Below are 12,942 nucleotides of genomic sequence, written 5' to 3'. Positions count from 1 at the left end.
ACAGCGCCAAGGGAATGTAATCATCCCTGGACTCTTTTCTGGGGATTCAGCAGCAGCTGTTGCTTTCTTCTTCATTTTTATTTTTTTTTTTTATTTTTTTTTTTTTATTTATTTATGATAGGCACACAGTGAGAGAGAGAGAGAGGCAGAGACATAGGCAGAGGGAGAAGCAGGCTCCATGCACCAGGAGCCCGATGTGGGATTCGATCCCGGGTCTCCAGGATCGCGCCCTGGGCCAAAGGCAGGCGCCAAACCGCTGCGCCACCCAGGGATCCCCTCTTCTTCATTTTTAAAACTTTATTTGCCATTTGGTGAAAGCCACTGAGAGGTTTTTCTTTTTCCAGCCGTGGGCAAGTTGGAGCTGTGGAATCCGGAGTGGATGAGGTCATCTGGACCTCACTGCCTTTTTGTGAAGCCAGCAGTAAGCTTGGCCAGTCACCCGCCCACCCCTAGGGCTGTGTCTAGGGTGAGGCCACCCCTGCCTATACTTAGGAAATGAGCGATGGGCCTGGTCTTCTACCCAGTCTGTGTCCAGTGTTTTTTCCACCCCCAGGGCCCTTGGCCCACACTCATGATGGTTGGGCCTGCCTTCCCAGCAGCTGCCTCAGCTCTGATTGAGGAATATGTTTGGCTCAAGGTGAGTAGTGGTTTTTAAGCCCCGTTTGCATACACCCCTGAGCCTGTGTTTTCCTTTCCTTCTCACCAGGTGAACTGTCTTGAGCCCCACCCTCACCTGCCAGTGCTGGCAACCAGTGGCCTTGACCATGATGTCAAGATCTGGGCGCCCACAGCTGAAACTTCCACTGAGCTGACAGGGCTGAAGGACGTGAGTAGCTGACTGCGTTACATTTTGAGTCTTCGTTGCCATGGGAAGGGATAACTGCTGCTCAGTTAAAGGCACTGATTGCCCCTTGGGGAGTGGTCCCAGCGCGGGGGCTCGGGGGGGGGCGGCGGGGTGCTTCTAGTAAATGGTGGAGCAGTTGGGGTATCTTCAGAAGAACCATTCTGGTTTAGAGCTTCCCAGCCTTCTCTGTGGATAAACGTGGCGCATCCTTCCCTGATCTCATTCAGCACCTCCTCAGCTTAACGGATCCTGAAGGAAGTTTACAGTGGGATAGAATGCCAGTCTTTTCTGGTCAGGTCCAGGGTTCTTACTCGTTGCTCACGCCCACTCCCACCACCCATTTTGGTTCCAGGTGATTAAGAAGAACAAGCGGGAGCGGGATGAAGATAGCTTGCACCACACCGACCTGTTTGATAGCCACATGCTCTGGTTCCTCATGCATCACCTGAGACAGAGACGCCACCACCGGGTAAGCGGGTGGGGGAGGTGAGCTCCCAGGGCGGTGACGCTCTGGAGGGGAGAGTGTTCCAGTGCCCACTTCCTCACCACCTTAAAAGGGATCTGGTGGCTTGGGTTGGGTGTCCTCTGCATGGTCCCCCATCCCCGTCAGAGCCCTGGTGTGGCAGAATGGGTGGTGTCTGCTTTCCGATCCCCGTCGCCGTGCATGAGAGTGCTGTCTCCACGGGGACAGAGGTGTGAGGGTGGGGAAAGAGTTGAGGAGGAATGTGGGGGAAGGGGTGGCCGCCTTTTTTCCCTTAGTGGGGAAGAAGAGGCTTAGGACAGGGGTTGGCGAACTCTGGCAACTTTTGTAAATAAAGTTTTATTAGACACAATCCTACCCATTCATTTATGTTGTCAGTGGCTGCTTTCATGCTGCAAGAGCAGAGCTGAGTAGTTGCAGCAGAGCAGCGGCCCAGGACTCTGAAAGACTCCTCATCTGGCCCCTTCAGAAGCATTCTGCTGACCCCTGGCCTAGAGTATCAGAATTAGAGTTAAGACCTAACAGGCTTGTCCTGGTTCAGGGAAATTACTAACAAGCCTTTCCCATTCTACAGCGCTGGCGAGAACCTGGGGTTGGGGCCACAGATGCGGACTCCGACGAGTCTCCCAGCTCCTCCGACACCTCGGACGAGGAGGAGGGCCCCGACCGGGTGCAGTGCATGCCATCCTGAGGCCTCGTACCCAGGAAGGGCGGGCTGGGGCTGCCAACCCGATCCTGCCTGGGCAGCCCTTTCCTGTCCCAGGCCCTTACATTCAGCAGACACGCACTTTGGACTTTTTGCTTTAGATGAAAAAGACAGACATCCCAGGAGAAAGACCAGAGGGGGAGCGAACCTGCGGAGTAGCTCGGAGTGGGAGCAGGCCCCGGGGTGGGCTGCATGGAGAGGCACAGAGGGCTCAGCAGAAATGGCCTTTCCCCAAAGCCTTGTTTTTTGGGAGGGGGGAGCCTATTTTGTTAACTGGTTTGGGGTAGGGAATGGGGTTTCCTTTTCTTTAATCTCCCTGTTTCTCGGGTGGGGGGTGGGGGTGACTGGCTGTTCAGGACCCATGGGCCACAGTGGGGGCGGTACAAGTGCCACTCTCTTTGGTTTAGGTTTTTGGCCTTTTTCTTCTTTATTTTTTAAAAGTCTGTGACAGTTGCATTGTTTTTTTCCCCCCTGAACAACCCCAACCCCGGATCCTGTTTTTTTTCTGGGAGGTCCTTAGAGCCCCTAACCATCCCACACTCTTCACTTTCCTTCCCATCCGCTCGTCCTCTGTACTTCCCACAGTGTTTCACATTTGATGAGGTGTCCTTCCCGCCCTTCTCTCCGTTGTCCTGTCACCCCAGCTAGGCCTGGTGAGGGAGGCTGGGGGAGGGAGAGGAGGGGCAGAGGCGGAGGAGGAACCCGAAGGACGTGTTACCTCTTCTCTTAATGTTAAGAAAAAGTTGTTTGGTGGCAGCGATCTCCTTGCCCTGTCACTGTTAGAGGCCTAATTTTATATCTATAAATATATTAAAAAGCAAGTCAAACTTGGATGTATCACGTTAAAATTATTGTCCGTTTAAATACCTATATATCCTCTATGACTGCAATAAAGGGACTAGAGCAGATCGTGAGCTCATGGTCACACCGGGGTCAGCCCGCCCTCTGTACGCGGCCCTTGGAGGTTGGGGCAAGCCCCTTGGGCTTTCAGAGGCTCTAGAATGGAAGGGTCCTCAGCTCTGCCCTGCTTCCTGCCACAGCTTCGGGGCTGGGAAAACCGGAAACTCCTTTCAGTCCTTTGCCTTGGGTCTCCCACCTCTCCTCCCGGTGGTGTTCCGGGGCTGTCTCAGGGCCTCTGGTCCGCAGAGGCCGGCGTCTCTCGCGCCTGACTGAACTGACTGCAGGCGGTCTCTCCCGCTGTGTGCAGCGGGGGACACGGGGACACGCCCTCAGCGGCAGCTGCTTGATTCTTGAAGCCCCCACCTCACCGCAGCAGCCCTCCCCCCCCCCGCGCGTGCGCGGTGGAAGAGCGAAGTACAGAAGGCCCTCCTGGGTCGGCCGCTGGAGCTTGTCTGCCTCTGACATCTTGTGATTGAGGGACACGTCGTTGGAGGATGAAGATGGCTGGGGCTTGGACACCCGTCCCGTCACCGGTCACGGATACGGAAGTCCTAGTTGAATTCTTGCCCTATTGCTTGTGCTGCTATTTCTTTGCCCCCCCCCCACCCACCAGAAACTCTGCACCCTGGGGCAGCCTGATTCTACTAGAATAAGCCAGGGAGGAAGGGAACAGTGAAAGGATGGAATTCCAGACACTCCTTCCTTCTGCCCCTTTCTTAGCCACGGTCAGACCAGCTGTGAGCTGCTGCACTTGCCCCGAGGTAGGGGGTGTGTGGTGACCGAGTGGTCTGTGTTCCTGTTGCTGGGGGGGGCGATGGAGTGGCCTGAAAACCACGCACTCTGGACTTTGTTGTGTATTTTCTCTCAGTAAAGCTTTTTTTTTCCTTCTTCTTTCTGACTGCTGTTCTGTGTGTGATGTGTGGCCCTCTCACCCAAGATGGGCTGGTGTGGTGTGCGGGGCTGTGGCTCCAGGCTCGGGGCTGCGGGGGGCTACGTAGGGGCTGGGGGAGGAGAAGGACACCACGAGGGGGGTTTTCCTGACCTCTGTTCCAGGCTAGTGAGGGAGTGGGATTAAGTATCACCCCCCCCTTCCCAGTCATCCAGAGGCTCCAGAAACCTTCACAGAAATTCTAGAAGCAGTCAGGTACAGTACAGTCAATCACCTTTATTCCAGGGTTAGAACAAGGCCGTGCACACTGCAGACAGGAGCACAGGATGGGGACAATCTCACAGCCGTACAGGGTGGGAGGGCAGGTTAGTCTTTTTAGGTTATTTTTGCCTTACAGAGAGATTTCTAGACTCTGCTGGAAATGACCCTGTCTCCCTTCTCCCATCTCCCCCCTCCTCTCCTCAGAGAAGGCTCCTATTCCTTCCTCCTCTTCCCCCTCTCACTCTCGCTCGCTCTCACGCACATTCTCACATCACGTAATCCTGACCGAAGGACAGTCGTGCTCAGCTCCCCCCTCCCGATTCTACAAGTGCCTCTCGGTCCTGGAGGGAGAAGCAGACAGGGCTGGGGCATCTCGGGGAGGTCCTTTAAGGCAAAACTGTGGAGTACTCCAGGTGTCCGTGTTAAGGCAGGTGTCCGCAGCAGTGGCCAGAGGGGACGGCTGGGCTGGGCTGGGCGTGCAGGCTGCTCCGCGGCCCGTCGGCTTCTCCCTCCCCGGCAGCCGGTCCTCCCCCCGCTTCGGCCTGCTCCCTCAGCTGAAAAGCTCGGAACTGCGCTCGCTCCAGCCTGTGGAGGTGGCACGTGGCCGTGGTCTCCCGTGTGGACTCCGCAGCGACTCGACCGGCAGTCCTCTGGCCGTGGCCTCCCCCCAGCCCCGCCCGGGCCTAGACAAGAAGTTATGCTCGACACCACGAGAGGGCAGGCATGGCAGTGCGGGTTTAATATACATATATGTCGGTATATATGTACACACAGTTAGCACGGTCAGGGCGGCGGGGAGGGCGTCGGCACAGGACGAGGCCGGGGTCCGGGGACTGGCTGGGAGGCATTCACGAGCCCGACGCGCCAGGGTGTTGAGGGAGACGGGCCAGCAGGTCCCCTCCTGGACTGAACTGGGGGGGTCAGTGCGGAGGAAGAGGCCCTAATTAGCTTCTTCCTGTCTTTCCAGCTGGGGGTGCTGGAGACCCCAGAGAGGGCAGGTGGCCTGTAGTCCCCACGCTGGAACCCTGTGGCTGGGGCGGGGGTGAAGACCTCAGGGGCTCACTGCTCAGCCTCCCTAGGTCTCGAGTCCGTGTGTGCAACAGTCTGAGTAGGAATAAAGGGGTGGCAAGGAGGCCCCTCTCTGCCCGCGCCCCCGAGTCGGGTCGGTGGGGCTGTTCCCAGCATGGGCCCTTGGGGGGGGGGGGAGCGTCTACCGCTCGGTGCTCCGCGAAGCTGGTACTGAGGGGCCAGGAAAGGATCCCGTGGTGCTCTCATTAGATCCCTGGCTCGTACCCATCCTAGGCCCGCGGGACGGGAGCAAAAAGGGACCTGCTGGGGCCCAGGCCCTCCGGCCTGAAGACCGTCTAGAAAAGCTCCCTCAGCTGATCCAGCACGGGGTACAGGCGCGAACTCGGCTTTCCTTTCCCCCTTCCGGGGAGGGGGGAGGTTGGGTGACCACCTTCCCTCCCGCTGCTTTTCATTAAATGCACCCACCTCGCCCGTGCTTTACCCGCAGCTCGGCTCCTCAGTAGGAAAATACAGGTCCTTTCTGCTCCCACACTTTAGCCGTGGAGGGAAAGGGCAGTAGGAGGAATGTGCCCATTTCTATTTGCATAGAAATAGCCCCCACTTCCCCCTAAAGTGGGGAAACGAAGCCCCCCCCAGCCCGACCCCCATCCCCTCACAAGGAGGAGGAACTAGATGAGCTAGACATAGAGACAGACAGCCAGAGCGTGCGCACACGCACACACACGCGCACAATAAGGGGGTTAGGACCGGGTTAGTAAGTGGGTAGACTGGGGGGGTTGCCCGTGCCCCTCCCCTGGAGGCTGGGGGAAGGGAGTGGTCCAGTGAAGGTCCAACCTTCCTCCTCTCCTCCCCCTCGCTCAGGCTTTCTTCGGTGGCGGAGCCAATTTGATGATCTCCTCCTCAGAGGGCTGCCGGATAATGTCTGGGGGCAGAAAGGCACGTGTGCGGGACGGAAGGCGACAGCAGGCAGGCCCACCCGTCCGCTTCTGTTGGTCCCAAATCCACGCGCTCCAGGGATCGCCGTGGGGGGGGCAGGGGCTCCTACCTTTGTACTTCTTGGCACTGGGGATCCGGGTGAGCTTGGTGTCCAGCTCATCCTCCTCCGAGATCTTCAGGACGCGGGTTCTGTAGTCCACCACCATGGTGAGGAGGTCGGGGCGGCGGGAGATCTCAAAGATGTGCTCGATGTACGAGAGGTTATCTGGGGGGGCGGGGGATGGGGTCAGCCGCGTGGGGCCCGTGGGGCCGGGAGGCCAGGCCCGCAGCAGCTCGGACGAGGGCTGCAGGCTGAGCAGCAGGGACGACAGGGAGCTGGCCTCGCCGTGGCCCCACCCGCCTGACCCAGCCAGGGCCCCACTCTGGCCTCCACGACGCCGTTCCCCGGGGACTGCGGTGCCCCCCGTCCCCTGCCCCTGGGCCCTCGCGACTCACCCCGCTCCGTAGGCCCCCCAGAGCCCCTCGGCCGCAGCACGGCCCACCCTACCCTAGCCGCTCCCAGGTCGCCTGGGCCCCGGGCGAACAAAGCAGGCGGCCTCATCCTCCAGATACCCCAACGCTCCCGCCTCTGGGGCGCCCCCAGGGTCCACTGGCCTTTCGGGGCCTCCTCACCGGCAGCTCCCTCACCCCCGCCCTCCCCGGAGCCTGGCTCTGAAAGTGCCAGAGCGGTTCTACTTCTGACACTTGTGGCTTGGCTCGGGCGCTCGCTCCAGCTCTGCCCTCCCTGCGCCCGCCTGCAGGGGCAGCAGGTGCATGGGGGTGGGGGTGGGGGGGTCGTGGGCCCCGTGGCTCGGCCCCCACCCACCTTTGTCCAGCTTGTTGTGGCTCTCCAGGAAGCTGAACCAGGCGCTGCCGGTCGTGATCTCCTCGCTCTTCTCGCTGGGGATGTCCTCCTTGCAGGCCGACTTGAGCTGCTCCAGGTCCTCCAGGGTGATGTTGTTGGTCAGGTCCTGGAGGAGGGTCCCGTACTCGGCCATGACTGGTCGGAGGAACAAAGGGAGGCGCTGAGCTCGAGGTGCCCAGCGGCGGACTCGCTGGCACCTCCCACCAGCACCTCCACTCTGCGGGGGGCGGGGGGGGAGGCTGGGGAGGGCCCAGGCCGTTGGGAGAAGCCAGGGAGAAGCAGGGGGCCGGGCTGCGGCCTCGAGGGACCAGTCACACCTCCTTACCCCCATCTTTTTTCCTCATTCCCCCCAAGAGTAACCCTGGCAACAGCTCCCCTGACTGAGGAGGCGGTTACCATAGCAACCTGCTCCAGACTTTCTCACCCGCAGCCTCCAAGCCCCCCCATCGCCCCACCCACCCGCAACCCCTCCCCCTGTCAAAAAAAAGAAAGAAAAAAATACTCCAAAACCACCGCGAGGGAGAGGCTGGCCCGGCCGGGGCCCCTTACGGGGCAGGGTGCTGGGGCACTGGGGGCGCCTGTGTTCCAGCCTCCACGTTTCCCCAGCAGCGAGGGGGACCCTCACTTCACCTCCCCACCACCTCATGGTGACTCACTTTGGACGGATGCCCGGGGGCTTAGTCTAACGGTCCTCCCGGATTCAGTGCTGGGGCCGGGGTGGGCGGGGAGGGGGTGGCGGGGGCCACCCCAGCCTTGAGGAGCCCGTGCCTCCCGCGCCGGCCGCCGGGCCTCCGCGCCGCCCCCTCCGCCAGCCTTTGTGCTGCGCCCGCAGCCCCCGCGCCCAGGAATACCAAGCGGCCGCCTCTGGCCTCCTGCCCGGTTCCCAGGCCGGCTGGGTGGCAGGGGAAGGGGTTCCGACGTGGCTGTGCCCCACGATGGCCTCCGCGGGGGGCTGGGCGGGCCTTCCTCTAGGCCTTCCCCCTTGCCTCGTCCAAGGCCTTCAGGTGGAAAGGGAGGGAACATTCGAGGCCCTCCGTGCCCTCCCAGGCACAAAGTGTGACTGAGACAGGAAGGAGGGTCGGACCTTTGCAGGTGCTCCCCGGGTGGGATAAGACGTGAAGCCCTTGTGGGAAGTTTAAAGGGGCTTTGATTCCCCCCACAATGAGGATGTATTTCTTTTATAATCAGAAAAATAAAGCGTTTTAAAAAGTAAATGACATCACAGCTCTGGCGAGACGGAGGGCCACGGCAAGGAGCGGGAGGACCGCGTCCTTGGACTGCCCCAGTCACCCCGGCAAGGGGATGGGAATGCAGCACATAGCAGGGGGCGTGTGGTGTAGACGCAGAGAAACTGAGGCAGCGAGGCGGCGGCCCAGGGGTGCCCATTCCCAGCCCCCTCGGTGGGCCAGAACGAACCAGCCTCTCTGGGTGGCAGGCAGCACGACGCAGACGCCCGATGAGCCAGGCGGCAGGACCCCCACGAGAAACAGGCGCTCACAGGTGCAAGGGGACAGAAGGGCCCAGCGGTGGCCCTGCCAGGCGGGGCCGGGAACAATGCTCGCCGACTGTCAGCACCAGGAACCGTCTTGCCTTGAAATCTAGGTCACAGCGGCAGCTCTGAAGCCCAGCCCCCACCCACTGATAATCCCGGGACAGGAAGGGGGGTGATCGGGAGGGGTCCAGATGCGCGGAGTCAGCAGGGGTGGGGCCCCCCAAAGGAAGGGGTGGCTCGGGAGGCGGCACCGTGCCCCCCACAAGGAGACCCTGGGACCAAGCCCTCAGGGGAAATCGGGACAGTGCTGAGGAGCATCCTGTCCTGTTTTCACGTGGAAGAAGAGGCTGTAACTAGATCCCGGGGAAGGAAACTGTGTGCGAATCTCTGGAAAGAGTTAAGGCTCCGGGCTCCGATCCTACAGCACAGACTTCCAGGGGAGGTGGGCGGGCCGGGCTCAGGGTGGTGAGCAAGCCACCCACGGCACCCACGGCTGGGGGCGCGGGGAGCAGCGGACTCCAGGAGGCCCCAGGAGCGGGGTGGGGGGGCGCACGGGGGTGGGACCCTGCGGTGGATGTGGGGTCCGGGGGGGGGCACAGGTGCGGTGGGGGGTGCATGGTCAGGGCAGGGATGTGCACGTGCCAGCCCCGGGCGTGCGTGTGCGTGTGCGTGTGTGTGTGTGAAGAGCATGCGGAAGGTCTGCAGGCACAGGCCCACGTCCAGAGGGGAGGGGAGGGCGGAGGAGACCCTGCGGAATGGAGGCAGGCCTGGGAACGGCCAGGAGGCGGCAAAGGACAGACCCTGGGGGGCGGCCCGGGACTCAGCGGCTGCCATGGCAACCTCAGTTCTGGGTGCCCCCCAGCGCTCAGGACAATGACACCACTGGACAGGAGGGGGCGGGGAGTGGTGAGTGAGGAGGGCCGCGCAGGGGGCGGGGAGGCGGCTGGCGGCTGCAGGGCCACGGCCGGTCCCCTGGGGAATACTGGGGTGCAGGGAGGTGCACCTCCTCACGCGGCCCTCAGGTCGCACTCCCCAGCGCTCGTCCCGGCTGGTGCGGCCGCGGCGGGCTGCGCGCCCGGCAGCCCGCCCCGTCACCTTCCTCCCGGCTCCCGGCGAGTCCCCTCCCCTCCCGGGATCACCCGGCAGCCTGGGCGGTGGCCCTTCTTGGGACAGGATACCGGGCAGGAACCGGCCCGGCCGCTGCCAGGAAGTCCGTCCCCTTCCCTCCCGATCATTCTGCGCTCCGCTCCCTGCTTCCTCGCACCTTCCTTCCTTCCTTCCTTCCTTCCTTCCGCCGCCCCCCAGCTGCCCAGGTGGAGCCCCACGGACGTGGGACCCGCCGGGACGCAGGGGAGGGGCAAGGATCCGCTTGCTGGTCCTCGGGCTGGTCCTCGGGCGGGAGCCGGGGTGGGCCGGCTGGGGCTCGGGGGGCGCTGGGGGCAGCGGGCCAAGGGGACACCACCGCGGGGGGCGCAGCGCCCCGAGAAGGCCGGCGTCCCGACAGCACTTCCGGATCATCCCTAGCGGCGCCTTCCAAACCCCCAGTTGACTTGGGAAGAAAGCCCGAGGCTCAGGAGCCACCGCCCCCCTGCTGGCTACCTGTGGCCCGGGGGTGCCCCGGGTGGCCTGGGTGGCGGGTGGGGGTGTGTCCCAGGAGCCGGGAGGGAGGCCCCAGCCCGGGGAGGTGTGGCAGGCAAGGAGGGGGACACACGGGGCCCACTTCAGTTTCCACCTGGGCCCCTCGTTCACCCCTCATTATCCTGAGTGTCACACGCCGTGGACCTCTGCTCCCTCTGCCCGTAGCTTCCGTTCAGCCTCACCCTGTGACAAAAGCGGGGGGCTCTAAGACTCAGCCGCCAGAGGGGAGGTGGGTCCTGGGGCCTCGAACTGTTCAGCGTGGCCTGAGAGCAAGAGGCTTAGCCCTCGGCACGGACACTGGGACGAGCCTGTGGGACTTGACCCAGGTGGGGGCATGGAGCATGTGATGGGGGGGGCTGCCTCCTGGTGTGGGGGGGGAAGGGGGGAGAGGGGGGAGGGGAGGGCCTCGCCTGCTGCTGTGTGGCCTCCCTGTCTCTCCCCTGCATCCAGCTCCTCCTCCCTCCTCTCCCTCCGGTGGGCTTCCATCCCATGTCACGTGGTGCTGGCCCTGAATACTGAGGACTTCGGGGGCCTGTGCCCCAGTGTCCGTGTCTGAACACTCAGGGCCCCTACCCCAACACCCATCAGGAAGGAGTGAGATTCCCAGCTGTACAGGGATCATCACTGTGGTGGGGAGGAGCCTGAGCGGGTTGGCTGTGCCCAGGTGGTGCTGAGGGTCTGCCTACGGGGCATGGCCTTGGCCCTCCCCGAGGGTGCTGGGGTGGGCACCCAGGGAGGGCATGCAGGGGGGGCACGTGGGGTGGGCACCCAGGGAGGGCACAGGGTGGGCATGCAGGGAGGGCGCCCAGGGCAGGGCGGGCACAGGTGCGGCCGAGGAAGCAGGCCGCGGGGGCTCTGGCGGCCTCGGGGGCCCTGGCACTGGCCCCGACGCGGCGCTGAGCCACAAAGGGAAGAGCAGTTACAGCTAATCGCTCTGACAGCCCGGGGGCCAGACTCACCCAGACACAAAACCCACAGATTCAGCGCGTTTCCCCGCTCGAGCTCCCGGGGCGCGCCCCCCCCCCGCCGCCCCCCCCCCCCGCCCCCGGCCGCCCCGACCGCCGCCGGCCGCGTCCCGGTCCCTCGCACACATTCCCCTCATTCTCTCTCCCCCCGACTCGGGCTCCATCCTCGGCTGACTCAGACTCATTCCCTCCCGCCCCCTCCTCCGGCCTTCCGCCGCCCCGGGGCGCAGACAGCGGCCGCTCCGGGGCCCCGGGCGCCCAGCGGGCCCAGCACAGCGCCCTGCGCGGCCCCGGACCCCGGATCGCAGCCCCGGATCCCCGCCCTGGATCCCGGATCCCGGATCGCAGCCCCGGATCCCAGCCCCGGATCCCGCCCCGGGGGACCGCGGGACCCGCCCCCCCGCCCGTCCCGCAGCGGGTCGCCCGGGGCCGGGCGCATGGAGGCCGTGGGGGAGGGGGATGCGTAGCGCGGGGCCGGCGGTGATTTGCTGCGTGCGAAGCGGTGTGTGTGCACGAGTCACATGGGCGGGTGTCGGCGCGCGTGCCGGCGGGCTCCCGTACGCGTGTGCCCCGGTCGGCCCCCGCGCCCCCGCCCGCGCCCCCATCCCCGGCCCCCCGCGCCCCCATCCCCGGCCCCCCGCTCCCCCATCCCCGGCCCCCCGCTCCCCGGCCCCCGCCCTCACCGCCTCGGGCTGAGCGCTCAGGGCGCGGTCTCCGGCGTCCCGGGTCCTGGGCAGCGTCCGGAGCCTCCGCTCGGCTCCCGCCGCTCCTGCCGCCGCCGCCGCCGCTTCCGCCCGCCGAGCCCGAGCCGTAGCCCCAGCCCCAGCCCCGCGCGCGCCCCGCCCGCCCGGCCGGTGACGTCACCGGGGCGGGGCCTGCGCGGGGCGGGGCCTGCGCGGGCGGGCGGGGGCGGGGCTGCGCGGGCGGGGGCGGGGCCGCGCGGGCGGGGGCGGGGCCGCGCGGGGGCGGGGCCGGGGTTCTGGAAGGCTCGCGGGTGGGCTGCGGGCGGCCGGCCGGCGGGCGGGCGGGGGGCGGGGGGCGGACCCCGCTGCGGGCCTCGTCCTCTCCGTCCTCGCCCGCGGGCCCCGGGCCGCCGGCCTGCGCGGGGAAGCGACGGCGGAGGCGGAGGCCGAGGCCCCGGATCCCCCGAGCGGCCGCGGCAGCGCGGCGGCGGCCCCCTCCCCTCCACCTGGGCCCTCCCCCGGGGTGATGCCCGCGTGTCCCTCTCACCTTCCCCAGATATCCCGCCCGCCGGCCTCCCCCCACCATGATGTAATTTGATTTTCTGGGAGGAAAAGAGCAGCGGTGAGCTCAGCCTGCAAATATAGACGCCGCCGTGCAAAGCCACGCTCCGCTCGGCCTCCCCTCTGCCTCGGCCCGCGGCCGGCCGCGCTCTCACTTCCTCTCGGCCTCGGGGACTTTCCTCCCAGAGTCTCGGCCACACTGAAACAGGGAAGGAACACGGGGGAGCAGTCTGCGCCCCATCTGCAGCCGGCGCGTGGGGCCCTGGGAAGAGGCCTGTGCCACCTCCAGCTGGGGAGCCCCCCTCCTGGCCTACAGGCCCCCTCCTGCCTCCTCCCTGCTCCCCCATCACCACCCTCTGCTAGCAGGGCGACCCCGTGCCCTGGCTGTGTGTCTCCTGTGCTGTGTCCTGGGACCGCGAGCCATTTCTCTGAGCCATGGTTGAGACCCAGAGACCCAAAGTGACACATGTACAGGGGCTGGGGCTTCGCACTGGCTCTGCCCCTCCCGGGTATGCCCCCAGTGCCCAGCGCCCTCGCCAGGAGGGTGCACATGCTGCTGCCCCCCGGGCAGGGCTCTCCCGAGAGGCGGAAATCCTGAGTGTCAGGAGTGGCACAGATGGATGCTATGGGCGGGGGCCTTGCCCTGAGCTGTG

At 64.8% G+C, this 12,942-nt stretch overlaps 2 protein-coding genes across 6 annotated transcripts in view; one reads left to right on the top strand and one right to left on the bottom strand.

Moving 5' to 3' along the window:
* DCAF8 (DDB1 and CUL4 associated factor 8) overlaps positions 1 to 3,822 on the top strand; it is a 42,592-nt gene extending 38,770 nt beyond the window's left edge. For all 4 annotated transcript variants that reach the window (XM_055333918.1, XM_055333916.1, XM_055333917.1 and 1 more), the window contains 3 exons: positions 707 to 826; positions 1,197 to 1,313; positions 1,900 to 3,822. In XM_055333918.1, the coding sequence (XP_055189893.1) occupies positions 707 to 826; positions 1,197 to 1,313; positions 1,900 to 2,016 (354 nt within the window). In that variant the 3' untranslated portion in view covers positions 2,017 to 3,822. The remainder of the gene's footprint in view (positions 1 to 706; positions 827 to 1,196; positions 1,314 to 1,899) is intronic.
* Positions 3,823 to 4,076: 254 nt separating this feature from the next.
* Positions 4,077 to 11,865, bottom strand: PEA15 (proliferation and apoptosis adaptor protein 15). 2 transcript variants are annotated; one of them, XM_055334344.1, is made up of 5 exons: positions 11,729 to 11,850; positions 10,192 to 10,263; positions 6,912 to 7,085; positions 6,156 to 6,311; positions 4,077 to 6,032 (listed from the first exon to the last, which is right to left on the bottom strand). In XM_055334344.1, exons 2-5 carry the CDS (start codon positions 10,196 to 10,198, stop codon positions 5,968 to 5,970), a joined length of 402 nt encoding a protein of 133 aa, XP_055190319.1. In that variant the 5' UTR covers positions 10,199 to 10,263; positions 11,729 to 11,850; the 3' UTR covers positions 4,077 to 5,967. The 2 variants fall into 2 exon arrangements, with proteins under 2 accessions (XP_055190319.1, XP_055190320.1); XM_055334345.1 differs by lacking the exon at positions 10,192 to 10,263 and having other exon boundaries at positions 11,729 to 11,865.
* Between the last annotated feature and the right edge of the window lie 1,077 nt (positions 11,866 to 12,942).

The sequence above is a fragment of the Nyctereutes procyonoides genome, unplaced genomic scaffold, assembly GCF_905146905.1.
Source record: "Nyctereutes procyonoides isolate TBG_1078 unplaced genomic scaffold, NYPRO_anot_genome, whole genome shotgun sequence".
NCBI lineage: Eukaryota > Metazoa > Chordata > Mammalia > Carnivora > Canidae > Nyctereutes > Nyctereutes procyonoides.
Note: the sequence above shows the minus strand (reverse complement) of the source record. Positions and strands in the feature narration are given on the sequence as shown.